We start from the raw sequence: 14,146 nt of genomic DNA, 5'->3' as shown, positions 1-14,146 counted from the left end.
AGGCTCTCTGAGCCTGTTTCCTGATATGTAAAATAAGGGTACTAATACCCACTCCACAGGCTGCCACGAGGATAACATGACTCATGCAGGTAAAGTCCCTAACACGATGTCTGGCTGACAGGAAGTATGTGCACACATTTCACAAACACGCTCACTCTCTTTCACATACACACTCACACATCACACACACGTCACGTGTCTTCACTACACGTGCACACACGCGCACACACACACACACACACACACACACACATCTTGTCTCCAGCACCTTCTCCCCAACAGAAACAGCTACTATGGCATCAGCTTTCTCTGCAAAGAAGTGAGGAGGCCAAGCTCTTGGCCACTCCAGAGAGATGGCCCCATCTGGCTGGCTGCACTAGCCTTCCAGAAAGCCCATCTCTGTGTCTCCCTGGATGGGATCCTCCAGGGAAAATGCTGGGAAAAATAAGGCCCCCAGAGTTCACTTCTCCAAAGTGTCAGAAGGAGGCCCTCTGGAGAGGCCTCAACAGTCCCCTCTCCAGGCTGGATGTTGTCCACAGATCTCATGACAGTCACCACCAGGCACCCTGCGGTCTCAGAGGGGAGTGGCTGCAGGCGTCCTGCCTGCCCGGGATCACAGAATGTCCTCCTCCTGACACTCTGAACCCTTAGTGTGAGACTGAGGAAGGACAAGGGTGAGTTGGCCTGGGTGGGGACTCTGGGTCAGAGGAGGGGCCTCTTCCCTATGGCCCTGACCCCCCGCCCCTCCGTGCAGGCGTCCCCACCTGATGGGCGCCCCGCGGCCCTGCGCCGGCCTCAGCAGCACGGTGATGGTGTTCTCAGACTCCCCCAGCGGCGACGGCATGTCGGCATAATCAAAGCTGGGAGCTGGGGAAGGGGACAGGACATAAGCACAGAGCCCAGCCACTGGACCAGGAAGGTCAGGCCTCCAGCCTCCTTGACCCCTGTCCTCAGATCTCTTCCCCTTCAGCCTTCGCCTCCTTATTCCCTCTGACCTGAGCTTCCCTGACCCCTGACCTCAACCTCTAAATGGTACATTTATCTCAGCAGGAGCCCTCCATCACCACCCCCAGGAAGCCTCACCCCCTACCCATGGAACCCTGAGACTCTGCCTCCTCCAAAGGCAAAGGAGCCAGGGCGGGTCGGGCGGGGCTCACCTGAGATATTGGTGGTGATCTCGGTGAGCGCCGCCTGGCCGAAGCCTTTGCCCGTGCGGGCCCGCACGGAGAACAGGTAGGTGGTGCCCGGGTGCAGGTTGGAGAAGACGTGGTAGGTCTCATTGCGGAGCTTGGAGATGGTACGCCGTGGGCCCGGCACATTCACCGCCGGGTCTGACGACTCGATGCTCTGGTAGCTGATCTGGGGGCAGGATGGGCAGGTAGGCGGGCACAGGGATGGGGAAGGGCATCACTAGTCCCATAGCCTCCCACCCATCATGGTTCAGGTGAGCTAGGGATAAGGTTGGACAAAGGGGAGAAGCTTGGTGGGGGGACCGTGGATGCCCCTTAGTCCAGGCCTCTGGGCACCTTCGCCTCTCTCTTCTGCCTTCAGGGCCTCTGTCCCCATAACACATGGGGCACAGACCGCAGCCACAGTGGAAGGAATCCCGATCATCACCTGTGTTCCTCCGCCCCATACACTTCCCTCTCCAACCTGTAGGCCCACCTTCCACCAGGGGCCCCAGCTGTAATAGGGTCCAAACCCACCTCATACTGAGTGATGAGGCCATTGGGCTCCTGGGGCTCCTCCCACTTGAGGAAGATCATGTCCTCCAGCGGAGTGAAGGTCAGGGACTCAGCCGCAATCCCGCCAGGCACTGCAAGGGAAAGGCGACATGGGACAGGGAAAAGCAAGCTTTGGAACCAGATCCCTGAGTTCAGATTCCAGCTTTGCTATTTCCTAGCTGGAATGCTTGGACCACTCAGCCTCTCTAAGCCTCAACTTCCTCATCTGTGAAATGGGGATGATAATAACACCTCCCTCACCAGAATTAAATGATGTGATGTACATAAGCCCCAAGGCAAATAAATATCAGCATCTCATATGGTTCCGCCTACGCCCGAGCACTCGAAAAGGGCAGCGGGCACTTGGACCACTGTGCAGGATGCATCTGGCAGAGAAGAATGAATGCTCCTATTTTGTTCCAGTTGAGTGGTTTTCAGAAAATATAGACATTTGCCAGAAAAATGAAAACAGCCGCATTAGAGTGGCAGGATTATGGGTGGAGCTGTTTTCTTGTCTAAAAATTACTAATTACACAAACAATATGTTCAATGTAGAAAATCAAAATAGGCATAAAGAAAATTAATGACACCTACAGTTCCATCACCCAGAGATAAATACTGTCAACATTTCAGCAGAAGCCCTTTCAGGTATGGTTTTGTTTTTGTTTTGTTTTGTTTTAAGGTATCATCTTAACAGCAGGCTCAAGGAATTTCTTCTAGGAAGAGAACGGCCTTTGTTTGGGAAAACACCTTGATAAAATGTTGTGGGGAAGCTGAACTCCTAAGATAGCGGAAAGCAGAAACCCAGATAACAATCAGGGACAGCTCAAGTGCCTTGTGTTAAAATGAACAGTTAACAAGGCAACACCACTATCCACCCACCAAAACGATAAACGGAAAAAGACAATTCCAAGTGTTGGTGAGGATGCAGAGCAACCGAAATGTTCACACACTGCTAGTGGGAGTATAAATGGATACAACCACCTGGGAAAACTGGATCTATCTACTTATTATGAACACATATCCTATAACCTAGCCATTCTACTCCTAGGCATAAACCCATCAGAAATGTGTATATCTACCAAAAAAGAAAAAATCTACAAGAATTTTATTTGCAGCACAATTTAAAATAGTTGAAAACAACCCAAATGCCCAACAATAGTAAATAAGAAAAATAAATGTGGCATATTCACATAATGGACCGTTCAGCATTGAGAATGAATTCTCCAGCACTGTACACACAACGTGGCTGAATCACTCAAGCATAAAGCTGAGAGGAAGAAGCCAGTCATAAAAAGTGTACACACTGTATGATCCCACTGATGTAATGTTCAAACCCAAGCAGAAATTAATCCGTGGCATTACAGGTCAGGATAATGCTTACCTTTGGAAGGTTGTGAGGGGGAGAGTGCATAAAGGGGGGCTTCTGGGCTGCTGGTAATGATTTTTCTTGGTCTGGGTGTGGTTATCCTGATGTGTACCATCTTTGAGAATACTTTGAGCTGACCACTTAAGATAAGCACACTTCCCGTAAGTATGATACTAATACTTCAGTGAAAAGTAAAAAATATTAAATAATGAGCAGTTATCAGAGGGAGGGGGGAGAAGAGGGACAGAGAAAGAAGAAAGAAAACTAAGTAAACCAAGTGAGGCCTGGCCAGGGTTGGGGGAGGGGGTGTGAAGCAGCCACAACAACGTACCTAGCAGGGGGGAGGGGAAAGGTCAACAGATTTTAAGAATGGAGCAGTCTGATATTGGGTTTGAGGTTACTTAAGAAGCATATCAGTATATGCTACCCAAAATATGCCACTTGGTATAAGGATGATTTTGAGCTGAATTGAGAAGGCAATGTAGGAGCATACATGAGAAAAAATTCTCTGCCCTCCCCCTATTTGCCTAAAAGTAGGACATAAATTTGTAAAGGTGCCCCCTTCCCCTCTCTACCAGAAAGGACAGAAGTTAATCACTGAGAAAACTAGACCCGTATCAGCCTGGAGGAATCTACCTAAAAAACTTTAAAGACTACCATTAGTTTCCCCATATATTTGACTTCCCCTAATTTGCTGCCCCTAGAAGCTCAAAGCCCTTTTCCTTTGTCTTGTCACTTCTCTAAAAACTCATTGTTCTTTTGTTAGGACACTATATAAGTCCCAGTTCTCACCACCCCTTTGAGTTACTCATCACTGAGTACTCCCCTGTTATGGGTGATGCATGTGTTCATAAACTACTATTTCCTAGAATGGAAAATAATCCGAAAAAATATGTATATGTATATATATATCTTATATCTGAATCACTTTGCTGTACACCTGAAACTAACACAATACTGTAAATCAATTATACCTCAATTTAAAACTTTTTAATAAGATAAATAAATAAAAATAAACTCCTGTTTGTTTTTCTCTTGTTAATCTGTCTTTTCTCCATCCAATTTACAAGGCCCCAACCAATGAACCTAACATGAGTAGAAGAAAAAAGTTGTTCTTCCTTTCCTACATTTGCAGTGATTCAGGGTAAACTCCTCTAGTCCTCACTCCCATCCCCAGCAAATCCTCAGCACATCAGTGCAGGGCATAGAGGATACACGTTGCCTTAAGTGAGTGGGGTTTTCTGGAAATCAAGGAAGGAGTTGAATTTTATATCTGGGATGCTGCTGTGAAGAACAGAAAACTGCATATGTGAGGAAGCAAAAAACAAAACAAAACAAAAAACTATTAACCAAGGAGCTTGGGGTTACCTGGGATTTTACAGCAATCTGGAGAACGCTTTTGCTGGCATTAGAGTGTAGCTGTTAAGAAAAACAACTCTCAAACAGATGGCCAGGTTTGAAACCCAGCTCTGCTAGCTATGTGCCCTCATCTGTAAAATGGGAATGGTAATAGAAAATAACCAAATAGGGTTGTCATGAGGATCATATGCATTAATACGTGAAAAGCATTCAGAATAGTGCTTGACATATAGTAAATGCTTAATAAATATTAGCTTGACATAAGTAGAACATTGCACCCAACAAGGACAGAACACCTACTTTTTTCAAGTAGATACGGAACACTTATCAAAATTTAACCATATGTCAGGCCATAAAGCAAGGATCAAATTTCAAAAGACCAAAACTAGAGTATATACTCTGACCATAGTGGAAGTAAGCTAAAAATCAATAACAAAAAGATAATTAGAAAAATCCCAATTGCTTAGAAATCAAGCAATGTATTCTAAATAACTCTTGGGTCAAAGAAGAAATCATAACAGAAATTAGAAAATATTTTAAACTGAATGATACTGAAGGTAGGATATATCAGAACCTGTGGGATGCAGCTAAAGCAGGGCCTAGAGGGAATTTTATAGCTTTACATGTATATATTAGAAATAAAGAAATGCTCAAAATCAATGATCTAATAAGTTTCTATCTCAAAAAGCTAAAAGAGGGCTTCCCTGGTGGCACAGTGGTTGAGAGTCTGCCTGCCGATGCAGGGGACACGGGTTTGTGCCCCAGTCCGGGAAGATCCCACATGCTGCGGAGCGGCTAGGCCCGTGAGCCATGGCCGCTGAGCCTGCGCGTCCGGAGCCTGTGCTCCGCAATGGGAGAGGCCACAACAGTGAGAGGCCCGCGTAACGCAAAAAAAAAAAAAAAAAAAGGGTAAAAGAAAAGCCGATCAAATCCAAAGAAAGTATTTTTTTTTAAAAAAAGAAATAAAAAAAAAAGAAATAAAGAATAGAAAATATTCAATAAAGAAAATAAACTAGGGGCTTCTCTGGTGGCGCAGTGGTTAAGAATCCGCCTGCCAATGCAGGGGTCACGGGTTTGAGCCCTGGTCCGGGAATATCCCACATGCCGTGGAAGCAACTGAGCCCGTGTGCCACAACTGCTGAGCCTGCGCTCTAGAGACGGCGAGCCTAGAGCCTGTGCTCCACAAGAGAGGCCACCGCAATGAGAGGCCCATGAACCACAACAAAGAGTAGCCCCTGCTCGCTCCAACTAGAGAAAGCCCGCGCACAGCAATGAAGACCCAACGCAGTCAAAAACACATAAATAAAATAAACAAATTAAAAAAAAGAAAGAAAGAAAGAAAAGAAACTAGGCCAAAAGTTGGCTCTTCGGGAAGATTAATAAAATTTATACACCCTTACCATGAGAAACATGAGAATAAGAGAGAAGACACAAATTACCAATATCAGGAATGAAAAAGGGAATAGCACTATAGATCCTACCGATGTTCAATAAATATAATAAGATAGTATTATAGGGCTTCCCTGGTGGCGCAGTGGTTGAGAGTCCGCCTGCCAATGCAGGGGACGCGGGTTCGTGCCCGGGTCCGGGAGGATCCCACATGCCGCAGAGCGGCTGGGCCCGTGAGCCATGGCCACTGAGCCTGCGCGTCCAGAGCCTGTGCTCCGCAACGGGAGAGGCCACAACAGTGAGAGGCCCGCGTACCGCAAAAAAAAAAAAAAAAAAATAGTATTATAACCAACTTTGTGGCAAGAAATTTGACAGTTTAGGTGAAATGATCAAACTCCTTAAAAACGCAGTATACCAAAACTGATACAAGAGTAGAAAACCTGAATATTCCAATATCTGTTTTGAAAATTAAAACTACTATTAAAAAACCCTGCCACAAAGAAAACTCCAGGCCCAAATGACTTCACTGCTAAATGTTCCCAAACAATTAAGGAAGAAATATACCATCTTAACCCAAAGTCTTCAGGGGAACAGATATCAGTATCATTACTTTACTGTTATACAGTCGGTTTAATCCTAAGCAAATAATTTCCTATAGCAATTTCAGTCTCAGACATGCAGCATCTGTGGGAGGCACTGAGGACACTGGGAATAAGGAGGCCTCTTACCATCCTCATCCGTCTGGAACGTGACCTCCTTGCCCTCCTTGCGCCCCTCGGGGTTAGTGAGGATGAGCCGCACGTGGACATTCCGGTAGGGCAGTAGGTTCTTGATGGTGTAGTGGCTGACACCCCGCTCTATCTTCACACATTCCCGGATGGTCTGGTTGTGGCTGCTGCCCAGGGTGTAGTGATAGCACAGGGACACAGTGTAGGTGTGGCAACGTGTCACGTTGTAGCCCAGTGGTTCCCACTGCAGGGTCAGCTGGCGGGCCTGGATCTCAGCAAAAGCCAGGCCTTTGGGGGCCCTCATGGGCTCTGGGCAACCCAGGAAGCAGAGAGAAAAGGTAGGAGAAATGGGAAAAGAAGAGTAGATGAGAGAGAAAACATCATTCAGCTGACTGATATCAACCTTCCTTTGCCCCCAAGAGTCCAAGAGACCCCCTAGAAGAGCAAACAGTGAGTAAAAGTGTGTTTGGAGTCAGGCGGGGCCACATCTGAATCCTGGCTCTGCCACTTGCAGCTGGCAGCCACTGGCTAAGCTGCTTCACCTCTCTGAGCTTTACTTTTCTCAACTGCAAAATGGAATAATAGGCCCTACCTCATAGGATGGCTGTGAGGTTTAAGGTAATACATGCAAAGCATGTGCAATAATGGCTAAGACACAACAGGCCCTCGAAAATTTTAGCTATAATTTTTTTTAATAGTACAGTTCACCTCCTATTTCAAGATCGTGCTGGAGGACGTCAAGACAGTCTGAATCAACCAACTGCTGTATTTTCCTTAATTTATTAATTCCAAACTTGTTCTAAAACAGCTTATAGTAATATATACGATACAATAGTATAGAGAAGTCAGGATGATGGGGGAAATGAGAGGCAAATAGTTAAATAATGCCAGAGAATGTTAGGAAAATAGAAATGCATGTCATTAGGTTCTATGTGGAGCTAAAGATAAGATTCAAATTAGGTAGTGAGTTTCCTGGCTGCCAAAGCAAAAAGGGAAATACAATCTGTTAGATGATGATAATGATGATGATGATGATAATGGCTGTTAACATGTATTAGAGGCTTCGTATGTGCTAGGCATTGTTCAGAGGCTTTAAAATGCTTTATCTCATTCAATCCTCTCTGTAACCCAATAGACAGGTGCAATTATTAGCCCTGTTACACACATGTAGAAATGGAGGCACACAGGAGAGATAAGTAACTTGCCCACAGTCGCACAGACAGTAAGTGGTAAAGCTGGGATCCAAACCTGGACAGGCTGGCTTCAGAATCCACACTCTTAACCACCACTACCCTGCCTCCCCATGAGGAATTCACTGTCCAAAAAATAAAAATAAATCACACCAATGCCTCTGGAGGGGCAGCTACCCCAACACAAGAGAGGTGTATATTACTCTGCTTTACAGCCTCTTGATGATTCCATAAAACCAGAAAGTTATCCTCATTTTATAAGTAAAGAAATCAAGGCTTCTGAAGCAAAGCCAGGATGGAGCCCCGGGGGCTCAGACCCATCCTGCATCTGCATTGACCAGCTGCGTGATCCTAAGCAAATCTCTGGGCCTCAGTTTCCTCATCTATAAAATGATGGAAGAAGCCAAGATTACTAATGATCCTCTTCTCTCTTGCCCCCTGACTGTGCAGGTTCTGTGACACCTGCAAAGTTTCCCCAGTTAGAGGACCTCAGGACACACCTTAATGAACAGGAAAGAAAGCACTACTGCTTGCCCTCTTAAGATCATTAAGTATGACCCTGTTATCATTTTTACATGATTAATTTGCTCAGGATGCTCTTTACAAAGATGATGCAAAGAGAAACATCAGGCTGCTCTTTACCTGGGAACGCCTGGGCAGGTGGCACAGCTTTAGACACTGGTCCCAAGGACAGCACAATGCAAGTCTGTTTCCGCCCAGAAGCTTTCCTTCCTTCCCTGGACCACAGGCAAGTGGCAGTCTCCAGTCATACATCAGACCACCAAAGAGAGATTTCAGCACATGCTAAGAGCAAGGCCCACCTCTTGACTTCTTACAGAGAGCCTGGCTCTCTTCTCCCCACAAACGAGGCAGACCCGATCCCCACCCGACAAAAACGTTAAAGGGCTGGCTCCCTGCTCACTGCAACCTGAGGGTTGCTGGCTGCAAGCCCACTTACCACACTTGTGTTTTCTCTCCCGTTCCTGGCGCACAGAGATTTTCCTAATGGTTTTCTATATAGTTTTGTTTTAACCCATCGTTCTTATGTGTTTGGACAGGAGTGGGAGGATTTGGTGCGTGCTCACTCTGCCATCTTGTTCAGAGATCCTTGCTTTATTCCTTGACTTTCTGGCTCTGGTCCTGGCTGCCCGATGTGTCCTGTCCCAAAGTGTGTATGTCTATGTCAGTGTCTATGTCTATGTCTATGTCTATGTCAGTGTCTATGTCTATGTCTATGTCTATGTCAGTGTCTATGTCTATGTCTATGTCTATGTCAGTGTCTATGTCTATGTCTATGTCAGTGTCTATGTCTATGTCTATGTCTATGTCAGTGTCTATGTCTATGTCTATGTCAGTGTGTATGTCTATGTCAGTGTCTATGTCTATGTCTATGTCAGTGTCTATGTCTATGTCAGTGTCTATGTCTATGTCTATGTCTATGTCTATGTCAGTGTCTATGTCTATGTCTATGTCTATGTCTATGTCTATGTCAGTGTCTATGTCTATGTCTATGTCAGTGTCTATGTCTATGTCAGTGTCTATGTCTATGTCTATGTCAGTGTCTATGTCTATGTCTATGTCTATGTCAGTGTCTATGTCTATGTCTATGTCAGTGTCTATGTCTATGTCTATGTCTACTAAAGCCAAGGACCATGGCTTTCTTTGCACTAGTGAGAGTGGATCTCGTTTCCCTGCAGCTCTGCTCACACCATCCCCACCCCCGGGAACACCTGCTCCACATTCTTTGCCATCCTTCCAGGTTTGGCCAAAGTGTACTGCTTCCTTCACCATCTGGCAGCATTTAGAGAAGGACATGAAACGTTAAATATAAACCGGTAACACAGGCTGGGTTGGGACCAGGACCAACAAGACTGTAAGTGTCCCATCCAAAAGGGGCAGCTGCCACTCAGTTCCAGGAGATATCGCCATGCAGGACTACAGGCTCAGGGTTGCCAGATCCTCCCATTTCTTAAGAGAAGCCAGAAATTCCGATTTGTGTGTGTGAAATCTCCGGATTTTTAAATACTGGCAACCTACTCAGGTTTCTTAAAACCACTTTGCAGGGCACAAAATGGTAACCTCTAACTTGGAGGATGAAACTTTCACCCTCGTGCTTGGGTATCTCATTCTCCAACAGCTGTGTTAGCCCCCATCCGCCTCGCTAGAAGAAGGGGTCTTTGAAAAGAAAGCTCACATTTCTTTCTCTCCCCACCCTGAACAAATCTGGGCAGATCCAGGGGCTCAAATAGTTTGTTGACTAAAGGCTGATATGTTGATTGAGGGGTGTGAATTCATGAGTCTCTCTGTGTTTCCAAAAACCATCTGGCACCCAGACACGCTCTCTTCAGCTGCCAGCACACACTGGCAAAACAGAACTTGGGGACCTCAAAGCCCCGTCTCTCTAAATTCCATATGGCTGTAGGCTACTCAGAGATCAAAGGTCAAAATGCACATTAAAACAAGAAGGCTAACAGTTAACATCTGTTAAATTAGGCCAAAATGTGTTGATTTTAATGATGTTAAGGAGGATTCAATAACCCTGCAACAGTCTGTTTCTTGAGGAAGGGGCTTTGGAGTGGGGTCGGGTGCTCCAGGGTTCAAATCCTATCATCTCCACCTCTCATTAGTTCTGTGACTTCAGGCCAAGTGATTTAACCCCCTTTTGAACGTCAAGTTCCTTGACTAAAAAATGGAGATACAGTAACACCTACTTTGAAAAGCAAGTGTGAGAGTTACATGAGATGGTCTAACTTATAGTAGTTGATTAATTAATATGTGCACGCTAAGGGTGAAATACACCCTTATATACAGCAGCACCCTTTATAGTAACAGTATAAATTAGTGCGACCATTTTTAAAGCAATATGTCAAAGTCCTTTCTTAAACCACCCCTGACTACTTATCTCAAAGAAATAACTCAAGGAGGAAAGAAAGCACGATAAGCACTAAATTTTTCAATATGGTATTATTCACAATAACAGGAATCTAGAGACAAATAGCCCAGCCATATGGAGACACTCAGTGGGCTCCTACAGCCAATAAACATAATTATAAACAACATAACACATGTAACACCACCAAGAAAAGGAAGCAGAATACAGAATGCTTTCTACATCCCAATGACAAGGGTGTGAATTGTGTACTGTAGGCATGTGGGCAGAGATTTGAAGAAGGCAGGAAAACTAAAACAGCTGTTGGGCTAGGATGGTGAGACTTAGAGTGATTTCTTTTGAATGCCTTCTACTGACGCTATATTATTGTTTTTACATTAAATAATATTGTGGGAGCAGAGTTTCATGGGGACCAGGGAGATGACAACACAGCTGGCCAACAGCAAAACAACTATGGGCCAAGGCGTCTAAGCAAGGAGGGGTGGTGATGCCAACGAAGAGAAGGCAGGGTGAGCTGTCCGGATCCTGTCTGCTTGGTCCCTGCCCCAGGTCCCGTCCCGGCCAGCCTGTGTTGGCCAGCCCCAGGTCCCGTCCCGGCCAGCCTAAAGTGTTTAGCAGTGCTGGCACAAAGTGGGCACTCAGCCCACAATGGCATCTGCTGTTGCTGTTCCTGATGGTGTGGTCGTGACAGTGGTGGTAGTTTCAAACACTAGACTGGAAGGCAGGACATTCCAACTTTGGTTCTGACTCTGCTACAGACTCACTGCGTAGATTTGGGCAAGTGACTACATCTCAGTTTTCTCATCTGTGAAATGGGAACGAACAACAGCTGTCACCATGAAACATGGGTTCTTAACCCACTGTATGATCACAGGCAAGTGCCTTCCTCTCTCTGGGTTTCATCTGTACATTAAGGAGCGTAGAAGAGAGATTCTCTGTGGATCCCCAGCTCTGATTTCTTTTATTTTAAGTACCTGACCAGAACTGGCTTTGAAGAGTTAAAAACACCATAGCAACAATAGTTGTCATTTACTGAGTGCTTACTGTGTGTTAGGCACTATACTTCACAGGCATTTAATGCATTTGCATGCCATCACCTGCATTTAACCCAAAACACTGGAGGGTCCCACGGTTCAGGCTTCACTGCTTTTCTCTTTTCCACCTACACTTATTCCCTAAAATCTAAGGACTAAATCAGGGGTTCTCAACCTCAGCATTATTGACGTTTCGGACTAGATAATTCTTTGTTGAAGAGGCTGTTTATACACTGTAGGATGTTTATCAGCTTCTCTGGCTTCCTCTACCCCTTAGACGCCATTAGCACCCCACCCCCCGTTGTTACAACCAGTATGTCTCCAGACCCTGCAGATGTCTCCTGGGAGACAAAATCATCCCCCAATTGAGAACCACCATGATAAGAGATCTCATCCTGTGTCATGGATGTAAATACCATCTATACCATATCTATACTGATGACTTTCAAATTTATATCTGCAGCCCGAACCTCTTCCCTGAACTCCATACTCGTAAATCCATCCATCTGATAGATATCTCCACCTGAACGTCTAATAGGCATCTCAAAGTCAACATTTCCAGCACAGAACTCCTTATCTATGGCACCCCGTCTACTACACCTGCTCCTCCCGCAGTCTGCTCCCTCGCAGTAAATGATAACTCCATCCTTCTTGCTGCTCAAGCAAAACACCTTGGAGCCATCCTTGACTTCTATTTCCTTCTCTCACTGCACATCCAATCCATGAACAAATGCAGTTAGCTCTACCTTCAAAACAAACCCAGAAAATAAACCACGTTTCACCACCACCACCACTACTTCCTCCCAGCTCCCAGCCTCCAGCATGTCCCAGCTGAATTGTGGCAGTAGCCTCCTCACTGGTCTCTCCTCTGGTCCCCTTGCCCTCCTGGAATCTATTCTCCACAAAAGGACCAAAGTGATCCTTTTAAACATAGTAAGTGATGTCATTCCTGCTCTCCAAACCCGCAATGGCTCCCCAGCCCACCCAGCGTAAAATGGCTCTGAGTCCCACATCCCCAGCATGACTCTGACCTTCTCTCCTGCCAGCTCCCCCTCAGTCACTAGACCACAGTTCTACTGGTCTCCTTGCTGCTCCTCACACATGCCAAGCACGCTATACAGACTTCCTTGCTATTACGTCTGCCTGGAATGCCCCTTCCCCCAGCAATTCCTCCAGTTTCCTGCGTGGCACTGTCCCTCACCTGCTTCAGGTCTCTGCTCAAATGTCACCTTCTCAGCAAAATGATCCCTGAGCCTTTTTGAAATGACAATTCTCCTGCCCCCACACCCCATCCCCCTTCCTGCTTTAACCTTCACAGCCCTGGTCATCATCTGACCATCCCTATATTTCACTTGTTTACTGTCTCCTCCGCCAGAATGTGAGTTCCATGCAGAGCTCTGGCACGAGGAACTCACTCATTAGTGGCTTTTGTCTGTCTTGGTCGCAGTCTTATATCCCTAGCAACTAAACAGTATGTGACACATAATAGGCACTCAATAAACATGTGTTGAATGAATCTTCACACTAACCCTGTACGGTAAGGATTATCATCATTCCCATGTTATAAAACAAGGGGACTAAAGCTTGGGGAGGTTAAGTAACCTGACTCAGATCCCTCAGCTAGAAAGTAACTTCCACTGGAATACTCTTACCCAACACCCAAGGGTCTCTCTAAATATGGCATTAAACTATTTTAGATGGTTCCCGGATCAGCTTTTTAAAACACTTAAGAATACTGACTGGCAAAAAATAAATAAACCTCGACCTAAGCATGTAGTTTATCCAAAAATTAACTCAAAATGGATCACGGACTTGCATGTAAAACTATAACACTTTTCTTTTCTTTTTTTTTTTTTAAAGGAGAAAATTTGGGGGATCTAGGGCTAGGCAAGGAGTTCTTAAATTTGACATCAAAAGCACAATTCATAAAAGAAAATTTTGATAAATTGGCCCTCATCAAAATTAAAAATGGTTGCTCTGTGAAAGCTCAGGTGAAGAGGATAAAAAGACAAGCTAAAAGCCAGGGGAAAACATTTACAAACTACATACCCAAAAAAGGACTAGTATCTAGAATGTGTAAAGAGCTCTCAAAGCTCAACAATATAAAGTGAATAATCCAATTAGAAAATGGGCAAGGACAGGGACTTCCCTGGTGGCACAGTGGTTAAGAATCTGCCTGCCGTATATACAAGGGAATGTTACTTAGCCATAAAAAGAAACGAAATTGAGTTATTTGTAGTGAGGTGGAGGGACCTAGAGTCTGTCATACAGAGTGAACTAAGTCAGAAAGAGAAAACAAATACCATATGCTAACACATATATATGGAATCTAAAAATTAAAAAATGGTACTGATGAACCTAGTTGCAGGGCAGGAATAAAGATGTAGACATAGACAATGGACTTGAGGACACGGGGTGGGAGGGGGAAGCTGGGGTGAAGTGAGAGTAGCATCGACATATATA

General features: G+C 45.3%; 1 protein-coding gene across 2 annotated transcripts in view; it reads right to left on the bottom strand.

Annotated features, from left to right (window-relative positions):
* Positions 1-14,146, bottom strand: part of PTPRU (protein tyrosine phosphatase receptor type U) — an 84,309-nt gene that overhangs the window by 42,642 nt on the left and 27,521 nt on the right. For both annotated transcript variants that reach the window (XM_079901234.1, XM_079901235.1), the window contains exons 8-11: positions 6,570-6,878; positions 1,707-1,816; positions 1,158-1,359; positions 765-867 (exon numbers count right to left, since the gene is read on the bottom strand). In XM_079901234.1, coding sequence (XP_079757360.1) covers positions 765-867; positions 1,158-1,359; positions 1,707-1,816; positions 6,570-6,878 — 724 coding nt within the window. The remainder of the gene's footprint in view (positions 1-764; positions 868-1,157; positions 1,360-1,706; positions 1,817-6,569; positions 6,879-14,146) is intronic.

Source organism: Stenella coeruleoalba (assembly GCF_951394435.1).
Source record: "Stenella coeruleoalba genome assembly, chromosome: 1".
Taxonomy (NCBI): domain Eukaryota; kingdom Metazoa; phylum Chordata; class Mammalia; order Artiodactyla; family Delphinidae; genus Stenella; species Stenella coeruleoalba.
The sequence above is the reverse complement of the archived record's forward strand: the minus strand, read 5'-3'. Positions and strand labels throughout refer to the sequence as shown.